General features: G+C 41.0%; 1 protein-coding gene across 2 annotated transcripts in view; it reads right to left on the bottom strand.

Moving 5' to 3' along the window:
* The window catches only part of slc38a11 (solute carrier family 38 member 11), a 66,287-nt gene that overhangs the window by 44,946 nt on the left and 3,242 nt on the right, over positions 1-18,099 (bottom strand). For both annotated transcript variants that reach the window (XM_078229179.1, XM_078229180.1), the window contains 2 exons: positions 7,303-7,409; positions 2,237-2,316 (listed from right to left, as the gene is read on the bottom strand). In XM_078229179.1, the coding sequence (XP_078085305.1) occupies positions 2,237-2,316; positions 7,303-7,409 (187 nt within the window). The remainder of the gene's footprint in view (positions 1-2,236; positions 2,317-7,302; positions 7,410-18,099) is intronic.

Raw genomic sequence — 18,099 nt, 5'->3', positions numbered from 1 at the left:
CAATGCATGTGATTATTTAACTATGTTTAGATGTATAAGAATGTAACCAGGTGGGTGCAATCCCATCCAGTTGGTCACAGTAGAGCATTGTTGGGGGAGAATAATGTCAAACATGTGAAGTGTGCAGGCGGCACGGTTCCTGGGTGCCAGGGACCTGGGTTCAATTTTGACCTCGGGTCACATTCTCCCCGTATCTGCCACCAGGTGCTCTGGTTTCCTCCCACATTCAAGAAGGAAGGAGGGATATTCCACTGCTTTCACAGCCACATAGGATATCATTTATGACTTTGATAAGAACCATTTTGGCACTGTGGCAGGAGCAGCAATTTGATTGGAGGGATTCAAGCTGGAGTTCCAGGAGAGATGGGCACAGATTTCTGAGATGACAACATGTTCAATGATGGAGATGACACATTTTCAGTAAGAGTAAACTGAAGTCACATCTGCCTGTTCATGCAATGAACAATGTGCCATTGCATTTTTCTCCAGGGTCCGATCAAAATGTATTCTTTACCCAACACCACCAAACACAGATTAACTGGCAATTCACTTCATCACTCTCTGTGGGGCTAAGCTGTCCATAAATTAGTTAGCACATTTAGAAACATGACTATGGTGATTGCACATCAGATGTTCACCATTATCTATGAAGTTGCTTGTGACATCGTGAGGATGTGAACGGTACTGTAAATGTGTCCAGTCAGGTTGTTAAATTATATTTTAATCTCACGGGAATAAATTCATACAGCAGCAAAGCGCAGAAAGTGAATTAGATCTTGGTGAACAAATTTTTTTTTTGTATTTTTATTCCAATTCAATCAAATCAAGTCCAATTCAGAGTCTCAACAAGTTGAGACATTTCCGATCCAGGCTGACAAGACAGGGCCTTCACACCTGTCTTGGGCCTGATCTACATGAGCCAAGCTGATTGGAGGAGGGGGAGGTTTCCTCCTCCAAGGCTTGATCTCATTTGCATCTTAGCCAAAAGACCAAGATGCCGCTTTAAAAAAATGCTTCATATGAACATGAAGCTTAAATGCAACCCAATGGCCTCAACCAAGCGCAGCATCCTCTTCATACCACACTTGATCTTAGCCAAAAGGCTGAGAAGATCTTGGTGAACAAATAGGCTGATTGGCACCTCCCAAATGGCCGTTGAAATTGAAACAATAGAAATCTATTTGAACACTGCTTAAACATCCACACACATTATGGTAAAATGGCCAATTCATCTGAGGACACAAGGGATTATTGTAGGAGGTCACTACTGAGTATGGTGGCAAACAATTTAATTGAAAGTACAACTGGCCAATTTACAGATAAAGAGAGCTGGGCGGCACGGTTCCTGGGTGCCAGGAACCTGGGTTCAATTTTGACCTCGGGTCACATTCTCCCCGTATCTGCCACCAGGTGCTCTGGTTTCCTCCCACATTCCAAAGATGTGCGGGTTAGATTGATTGGCCATGCTGAATTGTCCCTTAGTGTCAGTGGGATTAGCAGGGTGACTACGTGGGGTTAAGGGGATAGGGTCTGGGTGGGATGGTTGTCAGTGCAGGCTCGATGTGCCGAATGGCCTCCTTCTGCACTGTAGGTGTCTATGATTCTAATCAAGACATTGGCTTCCTTTATAATTAATGAAGAAACTAACAAAATGAACACAAGTACTCAATCAGTCACGAAGAACAGGTAAGGGAGAGACACACAGTGGGTAACAGTGCTCCCCTTAATGTAGTATCATTTGGGCTGAAGAGAGAGTTACTGGTCAGAGAAGCTACTTAGCCCACTAACTGGGAATGTGGCTTGTTTGATAATCTTCAATGCTACAACCATTGTTACAAAATATGTTGTGATTTACTGTGACTAACTGCTTTGTTCTTTTACAAGTAAAATAAATTCACCAGTTGACGAAAATTATTAAGTAATACACCTTCTGACACATTGCACACGGGGGAATTACAGTATCCTTGTTTCACGCTATTAGAGGAATAGCATTGGAAAGCACAACAGTAAACAACTGATCATAAGAGACATGGCATCTACTTAACAGGAGGGACTAATGGCGTTGAATCAAATTGTGTTTAGATAAGTAAATTTTTCCACCTTGTGAACAAATACCACTTATAGAATCAGGGCTTAATTCAAACACGTTTAAGTCTTGAACAACAACTTTTCCACTGCAGTATTGTAGCTTTTATTTAGGATTGGCTTTGCTCCATGTTAAAGTGAGAACACTTACATGAGTGGTCCAAGTGTTGCAGCTCTCATCACAACTATGACCAAGATGACAATGGTTAAAACAAGTGAGGAAAATGACACCTGGAAAAAAAATACAGAGGAAGTGAGTTTCCATTTGTTCAAAATCTCCTGTCAAATTATCAAACTAATCTCTACAATATGTCAGAGCATAAGAAAATTAGTACCAAAAGAAGATGTTTTAATCCAAAACTTAACCCATTGGTTGCACAGATTTCGACTGAGGGGTTAAAATGATCTGAAGTCTGAAATCTGTGAGCATGGTGTGGAGATAAAGAATAGTTCAGACATTATCTCAGTTACAGAATGACCGCACTGGAGAAGTGATAAGGATGCCAAGGTATTTTCGCAGAGTCCATAATGCAAGAAGACATTCTGAATAATTGATCCACTTTTTTTGCCACATTTTGTTAGAGTTTAGTTGATACTCCAAATAATTTGTGGCTTACAGTGTTTTTCACATCTGCTGAACTTTCTGCAGACTGATTCATTTCAATACATCAAGGTCAGAATTTTATGTTGCTGGGGAAGGCCTGACCAAAAAGTGCATGAAATTGCACGAAAAGATGTCAAGCTTGCATCTCAATTTCATCGTGTACTTGCACAGAAGTTTGGATAGTGGGCATGCCCATGAGTCGGAAGCACAGCCGTCGACAACCAAGCAAGCAATTTAGCCCATTAAGAGGTCAACTGACTGCAAGTCTACGCGGCCCGTCTGCTTTTGCAGTTGTTGGACAGGCTGATTGTCCAGGCAGCCTTTACGTTTTAGCTTCAACCTCGACTCAGGATGGGATGAATTGTCGGGGCTGAAATAGAATTTACAAAGGTGTCTGGGGATGAAGGTTTGTGTTAGACACTATGGGCTGGATTTTCCAGCCGCGTTCGCCCCAAGAACGGAAAATCCCGCCTGAGGTCAACGGACCTTTGCGTAGTCAATGTCCCGTCCGCTACGATTCCCGTGGCGGGTGGGACAGGAAATTTCTGCTGTATGTGCGTAGTTTTTTCATCATAATTTATTTTTTACAGATCTGCAACTCCCTGAGACAGCTGGGCAGCGGCTGTCACCCTGAGGGAGCACATTAGAAGCACCGGCATACAATCCCTTTTCTCAGCACCAGCCCTCTTCCCACTGCCCAGGCAGTGCTGAGCCTTTCCCAGTGCATGTTTCACACTGGCTGCCCATTAATTGGCCAGCCAGCGTGAAATCACATTTTACACCTGCTTCCACGCCCATTCTTTGCATGTGACTGATGGATAAGACATTCAGGCTCATGAATGTTTCTACATTAGGGAAATAAAGCAGCAAATTTACACAGAACAAGGTTCCACAGATAGCAATGGGATAAATGACCAAGCTGAATTTAGAAGTACAGAGCAGATCTATAAAGGTGGTTCAGGGGATATAGAACATGAAAATAGATTGGTGATTAACATAAAAGAATAACAAGTTGTAGTTAAATAGAGTATTTAATGGAGTAAAGTATCCCAAGGTGGTTATTCCTTGGTATATCCCAAGAGCATTATTGAAATGAAATTACACAGAGCCACATAAGCAGATATTAGGCCTGATGATCAAAAACTTGATACAAGATTAAGGTTGTCAGGAGTGCCTTGAAGACACAGAGAGGCAGAGACTGAAAGATTTAGCAAGGAAATTTCAGAGCTTAGGACCTGGCAGTAGAAGGTGCACCTACCAATGGTGTAATCAAAATCCAAGATATGCATGACATCAAAATTAGAAGAACGCTGAAATCTCGGAGGATGCTGAGGCTGGAGGAGATATGGGAGGTGTGAGGCCATGAAGTGATTTGAAACGAAGGATGAGAATTTTGGATTCAAGGTATTGTTCAAAGTAACTCAGTAAGCTCAGGGGTGAAGTGTGAAAGGAATTTGGTGCGAGTTGATTTGAACAGCAGAGTTTTAAATGCAACAAGTTTGCGGAGGGTAGACCGTGAGAGACTAGCTAGATGTGTACTGGAATAGTCAAGTCTAGAGGTAACAACAATGAGCTGAGGCAGGGATGTAATCAGGCAATGCTAGCGAGGGTAAAATAGGCAGACTTCATGATGGTGTTGATGGAAAGAGCAGATTGGGCCATTTGGAAGCTTGTGCAGAGATTATCTGTCCACTTTCATTGGATTGACATCCAGCAGTAACAAAGGCTTGTGTACAAGGAACACTGCGGAGGTGCTCTCCCAAGCATCTTGTAGGCTTTAATGAAAGATCTGATGCCAGAAACCTTCTCCAGTGGAGTACAGGTAGACAAGGTGGTTACATGGTATGGGCTAGCTTACAGGATGCCCTGCATCCAAAACCATCCCAGAATAGTTTTGACTTAGAGCAGATGATAGTTTAGGAGCAGATAGACATGGATCACATTGTGACAGCACATGCAGTTTTGTAGGTTGCTTGTTATGAATACATTCTTCAGGAATGTTATCCACAGTAGAGGTCATCTGCAAGCTGGATAAGATCATCAAAGGGTAGTCGGCCAACATTGTCTACCTGATACGCTGCAGGAAAGGATGTCCCAAGGCATGGTACAATGGGGAAACCATGCAGACGCTACGACAACGGATGAATGAACACCGCTCGACAATCACCAGGCAAGACTGTTCTCTTCCTGTTGGGGAGCACTTCAGCGGTCACGGGCATTCAGCCTCTGATATTCGGGTAAGCATTCTCCAAGGCGGCCTTCACGACACACGACAGCGCAGAGTCGCTGAGCAGAGACTGATAGCCAGGTTCCGCACACATGAGGACAGCCTCAACTGGGATCACACTATCTGTAACCCCCACAACTTGCCTGGACTTGCAAAGTCTCACTGGCTGTCCTGTCTGGAGACAATACACATCTCTTTAACCTGTGCTAATGCTCTCTCCACTCACATTGTGTGTACCTTTAAGACTTGATTAGCTGTAAAGACCCGCATTCCAATCATTATTCATTATTCTGTAAATTGTGTCTTTATATGCCCTGTTTGCTGTTTATGAGCAGATCTCCCACTCACCTGACGAAGGGGCAGCGCTCCGAAAGCTAGTGGCGTTTGCTACCAAATAAACCTGTTGGACTTTAACCTGGTGTTGTTAGACTCCTTACTAAGATCATCAAAGACATGGCATGTCAATTCCTCAAATGTAGATTCAGACCCAGACATGCCCATGGCAAATTGAGTGTACAGAGGAACACCTTTGCAGGGTATGAATACTCCACAGTTCTTCATGGAAGTTTGTGCTAATGGAATCTGGTAAAAGGCATGGGTCAGATCTGTTGAAATTATGTGTTTCCATTGGGAAATCTTGAGTAAGGTGGAGTTAACATCTGACATGAGTGAGGATTGCGACTTACTGCAGTGCCCAACATCCGTGTATGCTATGATAAATCAAAAACCTCCTTTTGATATCTTCATGAGAAATGATCGGTTAAGGTACTCAACATTGATCCCCGCACCTTCAAGTTGAGCAAAGACTCCAAGGCTTCCAAATTCATCAATTCTTTGTTGCAAATCAACAAGGTCCCAGCACTGGAGAAGGTGACCGCTGCACTGTGAAAGCTGTACAGTTCCCTTGTGGCTTTGGCATTATAACCCGGGAATGTTGGATCAAAGACATCGTCATAATGTGTGGAACTGAGGACGTACACACTGAGGCAGAGTGTGATCCAGAACAGACTCTGAAAACAGCTGATGATGCTTATGCTTCCATTGCTTGGTAAGTGGCTATGTCATGGTGTCCTGAAAAGGCTGAGAATCCTGATTGGTGTGGATGAAGACAGGTTGTATCTGAAAAAAACATTCATTATAACACAGGATTTGTGGTTCGTGGGAGAGGTTTGATATGCACATTTTGTCAGCAACACTAGTCAATATATGTGGTGAAGACCAAGACACTTTGATCCTGAAGAAAGAGAAGATGGTTCATCTTCAAATGTTGTGAGATCACCGCAAGATCTTCTGATAGAATCATCTCAATGAAATCACATGATCAAATTGTCATTGACCTTGAGGAACCATCAAGTATATGGAATCATCTCACTCTGCATGGGCTGGATGCACAATGTGGTTGAGATCTATAAACACAGGTGGTGGAGTCACCAACTGGTATTGCGTATTTGGCCATTTGAATTGACACATCTTTGGTCTCCATGAATGGAGTGTCTGCAAGTAACACAATATCAAGGTTCTCCATGATCAAACATTCAACAGCAAAGCTGTGATGGTTTTTGGACAGAGAGAAGTTTGTTTTGCCAACAACATGTAAAAGTGATGAGATAGTGGGGCAGTAATTTACTATCTCCCTAGCACCATGTCCAATAAGTTTACCTTTTGTTGAGTGGTGTGTCCCATCACTTGCTATGTTTTTGAATTCACAAAGAAGGCTAGTTTTTTTTTTATTCGTTCAAAGGAGGTAGTCTTTGCTGGCTAGGCCAGCATTCACTGTCCATCCCTAATTGCCCTTGAGAAGGTCCCAGGTGGAAATGCCAATGAGGAAGTGGGAAAAGCGAGAATCAAGCATCAAGCCGTAGGTTAGTTTCTGTCACCAATGATCAAATATTGTTCAGATCTTCCAAAACACTGCTGCTTCAGTACCAGATGCATGACTACCAGAGTTTCCACTGTTATTGTGCCATAATACGTAATTAGAGGTGAATATTCATGTGTTATGTACCACATAAACTCACCAATTTCCTTTGATAGGGGATGTGGAAACGTTCCAACGATGCCACCATGTCAGTAGGCTGTGTTTACCTTCAAATTGGTACATAAACTGAATCACAGCATCAATAGTGATCAGGTGAAAACTTGGAGATTGAATGCAACCATAAAATCGAGCAGAACAATAGTCATCACAAAATGGCCACACCCACATGGGAACGGGACTCCCAGTCACCAGAGGGTCATAACATATCATCACACATTGGTATTTAACATTGAGACTTCAGGTTTTCTTTCTGGTAAATTACAGATTACATTGGTAATTAGATGATTTACATCAAAATCCTTTGAACTTTAACATTCAATAACGAATTAAGATTAAAAATATAGTCACCTTTCCTAAATTAGCAATGTTGCGATACAGGGACAATGGAAGTATAAGCAGGATGGTTGTTAGCATAATTACAAAATGTCTCTCGGCTAATATGTTTTCAGGTCCAACTGAAAAAAAAACAGATGAAGCGTTAGAATTTAATTTTACAAGGGAATTTCCAATATTAAGAATGAAAATATTGCACCCATTTACACAACCACAACCCCATTTATCTAATATTTTGAACTGCATGGAATAATGGTCTATCTAAATCTTTCAGTCTCTGAATGGTCGCACCCCCGAGGTACCCAGAGATGTGCCAGGGAGCCCCTTGGAAGTCCCAACACAAGGATTCCATGAAAACTGCCCAGAAAGTTTCAACTTCTGTTGGACCATTACCCTTCTACAGGGACTCTCTGATATGAGTCAAAGACTTAAGAGAGGTCTGACTCACTTGCCAAAATAGTAACCTAGGAAAAGTTAGAAGGATTAAAACTAGTTCTAATTCCTGGTTATCTACTTGACTAACAATCCGACTCCCCAATGGACTATTCATACAATTCCCCAACTAACTCCCAAACACCACCTGACTACCCCCTCCCAACTCAACAATCCCCTGACCACCCCCAACCATCAGACTAACCCCTCAAAACTTGACTACTGTCACATACCCAGATTTCCTGGCTACCCCCTGACCACCTAAATGCCCCCTTAACACCCCCACAATCCCCGATCCTCTGACCATCTCCCCAAACCCCACTGACTATCCTCCCAACCCCCAACTACCTACCGACCACCACCCCATCTCCTCCCACACTATCTTCCCACCTCTCCAACCAACCCTTCTCCCTATAGCTTGTCAAAGTAGCTTTGGGACATTCAAGCTCACTGGGAGGTGACGGCTAGTGCTGCAAAAAGGGGGTACAGATTGGATTCTCCCAACCCTCCTGCATTACGAAGAAGACTCAACACTCCACATTTCTGAGCAGCCCTCGTTCAGAAAACTGACCAAGAAATGTGGTGCTCTGGCACAAGGGAAGTAAACAGAAGTGGAATAGCAATCTGACAGTGATTCCCACTCCTCAGAAGATTCAGCCCAATTTTGTGGAGAAATGTAACTTTAACATACCATTCTTCAACACATGGACAGCAACAATGATTCGTCTTTCGTATAACCTGGTATCTTCAATCTCTTTGCAATGTTAAAGTCAAAGTGGTTTAAAAAACCAATTGACTAATTATCATGGCCAGTAATGCCAGCTGGTTGAATATGGGATCAGGAACCAGATGTTCATTCAGAACTCCCTGTTGTCATATGTAATCTTCAAGCCAAATCATTTGGGCTGGTCTAAAATGTTCTTCTTACCCCAGTGTACAAGAATTCTACAAATTTTTAGAATCTCTCATTTATTTGGAAGTTGTGCCTTGAGTTTCTGTCAGACGATTAATTGTCAAGGTAATTGGGGAACAGGAAGGAGTCACTTGTGAAGAAACAGCATTGTTTTACAACTTAAGTTCTTTGAGGTGAAACAGCTGTATGTGTCTAAACAGCCCACAATATAATCAGATGTTTTTAAAATCAGTTTGAAGGAATGGCTAAAGCAGTCTGAACTTAGAATGATACCTTATGTTTAAGCAAACCATACATTGCTTTAATTTATCTGTACCAGAGGGGAACCTTTTTCTGATATTTTCTGATACCTGTGTGGTTTGACAAGAGAATGTGACTTTATTTATGGCTTCTCTGTATCAGGAAACACATGTGCATTTGTTTGTGATGGAATGTAAGCTTTTAAGGAAGCAAGTGATAGAGTTGTGTCTCTGTTTACAACCCATGAAACAGGGTAAAAGGGATGAACACTTGTCTTTAGTCTATGTGGTTCTAATTACAGAGATGGGATAACACAATATGGTTAGCATCCTTTAGCAAATAGAGGGATTAATTTTGACGATCTGTAAAAAGGTAGGAAGAATGAGAGGCAGAGGGATAAAGGTTTCTGGGGTATGACTCTTCTGGACACAGTTCAACATCACTTCAGAAGCAAAAACAAAGCAAAGGGACATCACCTGTGCTGACGACACCAAGAGTTCCTTGGGATCTTGAGAGTTGAGAAACTTCCATGTTGTCTTCATTGCTTCTTGTTAAGTATTTGTATATTCTTGCTGAATAAATTCTACTTGATTCATAAATGCTAGTTAGTTGTACCTCGTAGGTCAACCACAACTGGGGGCACTAGCATTAGAAATTAAGAACTTGTTTTTTTCTTAATTTGAAGCTTTTTATACCTCAAAACCCTACACCATGCCTAAGCTGCATTGTTCTTGCAGAGTTTTTGAAAATGTTAATTCCCTAATTTCAGCAGGTGAACTTGATGCTCAATTTGTGCCGCAAAGCACCTCTCGGAGGCTGAAGCTCCCTGCTTGATACCTGCAGCAAAGGCAGGCAGTAGCCATTTTGGAAATTGCCACTGCCTTGCTGAACAGAGTAGACAAACTCTGAGGTTTAGGCGGTTAGGTGAGATGGAAAACAAACATGGACGACAAGTTAAGATGCAGCACTGTTTGGCCCCTTAAATTTGATTTTCAAACAAATAAAAACAACCTTACTTGATATCTCATGGTGATTCCGACAGCAGAAAAATGCAGTTCTTATCTCGTGCTGTAACATTTTATGTGACACCTTATTGAATGCAATTTGGAAATCCAATACACAAGATCCACTTGTTTCCCTTTTATCCACTCTATTTGTTACATGCTCAAAGAATTCTAATAAATTTGTTAAAATACGATTTCTCTTTCACAAAACCACGTTAACTCTGCCCGTTTTATGATTTTCTAAACTTCCTCCTGCATAATGGATTCCAGCATTTTTCCAATGGCAGATGTTTGGCTAACTGGCCTATGGTTTCTTGCTTTCTGCTTCCCTCCTTTCCTGATGTTTCCATTTGTGGTTTTCCAATCCGCTGGAACCATGCCATAATCTGGGGAATGTTGGAAGATTATAACCAGTGCATCCACTACATTTGCAGCTACTTCTTTTAACAGCCTAGGGTATAGGCCATCAGGTCCACGACATTTGTCAGCCTTTAGTCTCATTCATTTTCCTCACACTTTTTCTCTGTGATTGTTCTAATTTTCTCTTTCCCCTTTGCCCATTGCGATTCTTCTTGATTTGGGATACTTTTTGTGTCTTTGACTGTAAAAACGGATCCAAAATACTTGTTAAAAGTCTCTTTATTTCTTTGTCCTGATCCTTAATTCCCCAGTCTCATCTCCAAAGAGACAAACACCCACTTTAGTTATTCTTCTTTAAGTTATAGAAATTTTTGATATCTGTTTTTATATTTCTTGATTGTTTCCTCTCATATTCCAATTTCTTCCTCTTTATTAAGTCATTCTTTGCTAGTTTCTAAAATCCCCCCAATCTTCTGGCCTACCATTAATCTTTGCAGCATTTTTTCTTCCAATTTGACATAATCCTTAACTTCCTTAGTTAGCCACAATTTGTGGCATTGTTCTTGTAGTAAATGCAATAATTGATGACTACTAGTTAGTTACTACTACTTACAACAATACACAGAGTGCTACAAATAATGTGTTCATCCTCAACACTAAGATCAATCTGGCTGCAACAGCCCCACTCTCTGCCCCAAGAAGCCCGCATTCATTCCCATTGGGCAATCGGGTTAAGTGACTCTTCTGATGCAAGTCCCTTAAAGGGGCTACTACACTTTGCATGGAATCTTTATTTCTCAATGGAATATACCTTTGTTGAAAGTTATAAAATATTTCCTTAAATGTCTGCCACTGTGTCTCTATTGGCTTTCCTTTTATTTTCCCAGTCCACTTTAACCAAATCTGTCTTCATAAGCTTGGTTAATTTATTTAAAGCCTTTATTTAAGTTTAAGGTTCTGGTTTCAGAGTCACCTTTCTCATCCTCTTCACAAACTGAATGTGAAGTTCCATCATGTTATGACCACTAATACCAGGAGCATCCTTTACTATGAGGTCATTCATTAATATTGTCATTAGTAGGTCTAAAATAGTCTGTTCACTATTTGGTTCCATAAACTATTATTCTAAGATCAACTCTACCAGCCACTAAAATTCCCTTACTCACAAAAGTCCCTGAGTTTAGTACTTTGTAGAACAGTATCCTATAGACCCAGACCCTATTTACTTAAACCTTGTGCTAGCAAAAGCCTCCTGATATACACTGAACCTAAAAACTGTGTCAGCAAGTATCAACCAGGTTGTGTTGCAATAATTCTAGATTTAAAGTTTTAAAGAGGTGTGTAATTTGCATCTTTCAAATATAAATTGTGGCTGGAGCAAGATGGCACAGTGGCACAATGGTTAGCACTGCTGCCTCACAGTGCCAGGGACCCGGTTTCAATTCCAACCTTGGGTGACTGTGTGGAGTTTGCACATTCTCCCTGTGTTTGCGTGGGTTTTCTCTGGCTGCTCCAGTTTCCTCCACAGTCCAAAGATGTGTAGGTTAGGTGGATTGGCCATACTATATTGTCCCTTAGTGTCCAATGATGTGTAGGTTAGCCAAGGTGAATTTGTGGGGTTAAGGGGATAGGGCACTGCCGGGATTCTATGAGTATGGTAAGCAATCAAAGGGCTTTAAAGTTTGGAAAGGTCATCATTGATGCAGAACAGATTGATAGGCTTCACTGGTAGCATGCTTCTTTGGACCATTCAGATGGTAGCTGTTATTTTAGGTAATTTACCCTCAGTAGTTTCCCTGGGATTAGCATCTTCTTACAATTTGCATTTAGCCTGGAAGCTACCTTCTGCTAGGCATACTACAATCTGGTTCTCCACGAAGTGTGCCTTGGAGTAGCAAACAAAGTAACATTTCCTGCAAGCAACTCATGCAGCAGCAGGTCTACTTTGCCAGCATGAAACAATGATTTCAGATGTTATGCCACTCCACCACTCGCCCACAGGCTCAGTTTTGTGCCTCAACATTTCTTTGGCATCCCTGTTTAGGCAATAGTTCTCACCCAAGCATGAAAAATTGTATTTTTGTTTGCAGCCTTTTGAAATATTGAAACAATTTTTGTTTCCATATCCGGCCGCTTATCTTTATGTCATTATATCATTTAAATGTTGACTGCAGCCCAAAGTCGACCATTCTTAAAATTTCTCACCCTCTCTCCCGGCAAGCTCTGAGATTCAATCTGGGAAATCTCGCACGGTTCCAAAGTTGCCCCTTTATTTCCAGATCTAAATTTTAATATTATTCTGCAAATTATCCAGAAAGTGCATCCTAGCTGTCGCCATTCTTAATGGTAATCTCCGCACAATGAAGTCAGCATGCAATTGTCAAAGTGATGAAATGGCGCCCCCTAGACAATGGATAATGTAGTGCTACCAGTTTGTTATTTTCACATGGATCAAAATACATATCGCTTTAGGCTAAGGAAGAAAAGATTGCAACCAGTCAAAACAAATTAAAATGGGATTCCACTGGTTTCCCACTGTGACTCTGGTGAAACATTTGCAGGGTTCCTTCGGGAACCATTGGCTGCTTATGTCATTTCCATATGGATTTTCATAGAAGGGTTTTTTAAAAACAAGTTTATGGCCCTTGTATACAATTTTGACAATAAGCATAAACAGATCTTTACCAAGTGAACATTTACACCTGACTTAGTCTACAATACATAAATCAGATTTGAAACAATTTTCTGGTTCCTATTACCATCTAAACAGAGTAACAATTCTAACATTGACTGGGAAGTTTGGACCTATACTCAAAGGAATTCAAGAGTGAGGGGTGATCTTATTGAATATAAGATTCTGAGGGAACTTGACAAGCTAGAAGCTGAGAGAATATTTCCCATTGTGGGGGAATCTAGAATGAAGAAACATAGTTTCAAAATAAGGGGCCCCATGTTAAGGAAAGAAAAAAAGGACGAATCACCACTCTCAGAGGGTTGTTAGTCCCCCTCTGTAGGGAGCATTGGAGGCAGATTCATTGAAAATATTCAGGCTGTTAGATAGACAGCTGGTCTACAAGGGAGACAAGTGTTTTTTGGGGGTCGGCAAGAAATTGGAGTTCAGGCTATGATCAAATCATTTACAATCTTATTGAGTAGTAGAGCAGCCCAAATAATCTACTTCTGTTCTCATTTTTTATGTTCTTATTGAGCTATCAAGTCCCATGTTTAATGTCCAGTCTGGCACAGCAGCAAGAATGCTGGTAGCAAATGAGCAAAAGAGGGAATAAGAAAAAAATAATTGCCAGCTGAAAGTTGTGCAAGAAACAGGATTAGACACAGTTGCAGAAAAATCTGCAAACATTTACCACCTTAACTGTGGAACCATACCACAGTATAAGCGAGTGAATCTCAGCTGGTTATTGAAAATTATCTCACTCAGCACAGTCTGTCTTCACTTATTTAACCACCTTGAAGTCAGTTTGAACCTTTCACAAAACTGGCCCATTGTTAGAACAAAAAGGTTCTTTCGATAAATAATTTAGTTTCATGTTTTCACAGGAACATGAGAAATAGGAGACGGAGTAGGCCATTCAGCCCCTTGAGCCAGCTCTGCCATTCAACTAGATCATGTCTAACCTTCTACCTCAAGGCCTTTTCCCACACAATCTCCATATCCCTTGATGTCATTAAAAACTAATGATCTATCGAATTCTGTCTTGAAAACAGACAATGAATAAACTTCCACAGCCCTCCATGGTAGCAAATTCCAAATATTTTCACCCTCTATGTGAAGAAAATTCTCCTCATCTCAGCACTAAATTGCCTTTCTCCTTTTCTGTGCCTCCTGATTCTAGACCTCCCCAGCGAGGGGAAACATCCTTCCTGCATTTAACCAGTTGAGCCCTGTAAGAATTTTGTAAGATTCAATTATATCACCTCCCATTCCTCTAACCTCCAGAGAATACTGGCCCATTTCCCTCAATCTGTCTTATAGGACAGTCACATCATCCCAGGGAGAAGTCTGGTGAACCTTCATTGCAGACCAGCCCTGGCAAGAATATCCTACCTTCGCTAAGAAGACCAAAGCTGTACAAAATACTTCAGGCTTCACCAAGGCTCTACAACAAATTACAACAAGACATCTTTACTCCTGTACTGAAATCCTCTTGCAAGAAAGGCCAACATATATACCATTGGCCTTCCTAATTGCTTGCTGAAACTTCATGTTAGCTTTCTATGACTCTTGAACAAGGATACCTCGGTCCCTTTGGACTTACCAAACTCTCACCATTTAGGGAGTACTCTGTATTTCTGATTTTCCTACCAAAGTAAATAACTACACATTTTTACACATTATATTCCACCTGTCACATTCTTGCCCATTCACTTAGCCTTGAATCCCCTTGAAAATTCTTTGCATCCTCCTCACAACTCACATTCCTACCCAGTTTTTGTGCCATCAGCAAACTTGGATATATTACAATTAATCCCCACATCCAAATCATTGATATAGATTGTGAATAGCTGGACCCCAAACATTGATTCTTGTGGTACCCCATGATTCACAAGCCTGTCAACCTAAGAATGCCGCATTTATTCCTTCGCAATCTTCATAATATATTATACTATTTTCTCTATGATTGATATCAAGCTATTAGGTTTGTAGTTCTAATTTTTCTCTCTTCCCTCCTTTTTAAACAGTGGAGTGACATTTGCTACCTTCCAATCTGCAGAAACCATTCCAAGATCAATAGAAGTTTGCAAAGTGATCACTAATGCGTTCATTATCTCGACCGTCATATCATTCAACACTCTGGGATGTAGATCATCAGGCTCAGATGATTTATCAACTTTCAATCCCATTAATTTCTCCAGCACTACTTCATTACCAATAGTAATTTCTTTCCATAGAACCATAGAAAATTACAGCTCAGAAACAGGCCTTTTGGCCCTTCTTGTCTGTGCCGAACCATTTTATGCCTAGTCCCACTGACCTGCACTTGGACCATATCCCTCCACACCTCTCTCATCCATGAACCCGTCCAAGTTTTTCTTAAATGTTAAAAGTGACCCCGCATTTACCACTTTATCCGGCAGCTCATTCCACACTCCCACCACTCTCTGCGTGAAGAAGCCCCCCCTTAATATTCCCTTTAAACTTTTCTCCTTTCACCCTTAACCCATGCCCTCTGGTTTTTTTCTCCCCTAGCCTCAGCGGAAAAAGCCTGCTTGCATTCACTCTATCTATACCCATCAAAATCTTATACACCTCTATCAAATCTCCCCTCAATCTTCTACGCTCCAGGGAATAAAGTCCCAACCTATTCAATCTCTCTCTGTAACTCAGCTTCTCAAGTCCCGGCAACATCCTTGTGAACCTTCTCTGCACTCTTTCAACCTTATTTACATCCTTCCTGTAACTAGGTGACCAAAACTGTACACAATACTCCAAATTCGGCCTCACCAATGCCTTATATAACCTTACCATAACACTCCAACTTTTATACTCGATACTCCGATTTATAAAGGCCAATGTACCAAAGGCACTCTTTACGACCCTATCCACCTGTGACGTCACTTTTAGGGAATTCTGTACCTGTATTCCCAGATCCCTCTGTTCAACTGCACTCTTCAGAGTCCTACCATTTACCCTGTACGTTCTTCTTTGGTTTGTCCTTCCAAAGTGCAATATCTCACACTTGTCTGCGTTAAATTCCATTTGCCATTTTTCAGCCCATTTTTCTAGTTGGTCCAAATCCCTCTGCAAGTTTTGAAAACCTTCCTTTCAATTCCTCTTCTCACAAATCTTTTAGTTCTTCGGGATTCCAGGGAATTTTTTTTTCATCATCCTTCATGAAGGCAGACACAAAGTATTTGCTTAGTTTCACAGCCATTTCCTTATGCTCTTTTATAAATTCTCCCATTATGGGCCCACATTTGTCTTCGCTAATCTTTTGTTTTTTACATATTTATCAAAGTCTGTTTTTGTTTATCACTAGTTTACTTTAATATTCTATTTTTTCTTTCTTTCTCAGTCTGTGTCTACACCAGTGGAAGACACGATGAGCCAAATGGTTTTCTTCTGTGCTGTAAAAGTATATGGTTCTTGGTCTTCCTTTGCTGAATTCTGAAATGTTCCTAATTCTCAGGTTTACTACTTTTTTGGTAACTTCATAAGCCTCTTCCTTTGATCTAATACAATGTTAAACTTCTCTTGTTACCCATGATTGGACCACTTTTCCCACTGGATATCTGTGCCTCAGGAGAATGCAAATTTATTGTAAACAATGTTTTACTTCTTTAAATAATACCCATTGTCTGTCTCAGTCATGCCTTTTAATATAGTTTCCCAATCTACCACAGCCAACTTTCCCCTCATATCTTTGTAGTTTTCTTTGTTTAGATTTAAGTCTTTACTTTCAAAGTTAATATAAAATTTCATCATATTATGGTCACTCTTACCCAGAGTCTTCTTTACAATATGAGTATTAATTAGCCCATTCTCATTGCACAATACTAGATTTAAAATTCTCTAAACATACTGTTCTAGGATACCAACTTGCATGTATTCCAGGAATTCATCTTCCACAGTATTATTTAGGGTTACTGAGCCGATATGTAGATTGAAGTCCCCCATGATTACTGTACTATCCTTGATACATGCACTTCTAATTTCCTTTTTTATATTGTTCCCCACATTATCACCACTGTTTGATAACCTATAAACAACTCCTGCAGATGTTTGCTACTCCTTGCTGTTTCTTAGTTCCACCCAAACTGATTCACTCTACAGCTTCTGTTTTTCATCCATACAAGCTGCAAACAAACCTATTGGACAATTGCAAGAACTGAGGTGCTTCCACTTCAATACTCTCAATCCCCATATCTGCCTTGCTTACAGTCACACTGACTTGTCCCTGACCAGGAACAGATGACCCTATCCTAAGGGGTGTGACTGCCTCCGGGAATAAAACTTCCCCCCCCTCTCCCTGATGTGGTTCAGTGTCTGCAGCTCAGCCTCCAGCTCGATGAATCTGAGCTGAAGTTCCTCCAGGCCCAGGCATTTGCTATAGATGTGTTGCATTGGATCAGACAAGTGTCCATGAGTTCCCACACTCCACAGGCACCACACCTTCCTCCCCTGCCATCTTTAGAGGACTTAATTATTTTATTGCTTAAATTTTAATTAATATCTCAATTATTTTAACAAATATTTAGTTGACTTACCCTAATCGAAATTCCTGTGTTAAGATGAACAACAAATGCTCACCAGCCAATCTAATAAGCTTTACTACAACGAGTAATCCTTACTACTGTTGATAGAACTTTGTCATTACAAAAAAATTACCCAAGTTTCTAATGATAAATCAGAAAATTACTCACCAACCAATCAACTACCTTCTTTCCTGTGATGTCACATTGAGATTTAACTCAGGAAGTGGTTGGTCTGCTCTGGAGTCACTGATTGGATTGCTCTTTAGGTTCTGCTGTCTGTCTCTGGATCCTCCTCTCTCTCGTTCATTTAGATGCTGCTGTCTATCTCCAACTCCTCCTTTCTCCCGTTCTTTTAGATGCTACTGTCAGTATCCGGGGCCTCCTCTCTCTCACCCTTTTAGATTCTGCTGTCTGTCTCTGGGTCCTCCTCTCTCCCACTATTCAGGTTCTTCTACCGGTCTTCGGGTCCTCCTCTCTCCCACTATTTAGTGCCTGCTATCTGTCTTTGGGTGCTCCTCTCTCCTGCTCTTTCGGCTGCTGCTGTCTGATTCTAGATTCTCCTCTCTTCCATTATTTTAAGTGTTGCTTTTTGTCCCCAGGTCCTCTTCTCACCTGATCTTTCCAATGCTGCTGTATGTTTCCAGGTGC

The sequence above is a fragment of the Mustelus asterias genome, chromosome 14 (assembly GCF_964213995.1).
Source record: "Mustelus asterias chromosome 14, sMusAst1.hap1.1, whole genome shotgun sequence".
Taxonomy (NCBI): domain Eukaryota; kingdom Metazoa; phylum Chordata; class Chondrichthyes; order Carcharhiniformes; family Triakidae; genus Mustelus; species Mustelus asterias.
This window is presented reverse-complemented; position numbering and strand designations above follow the sequence as displayed.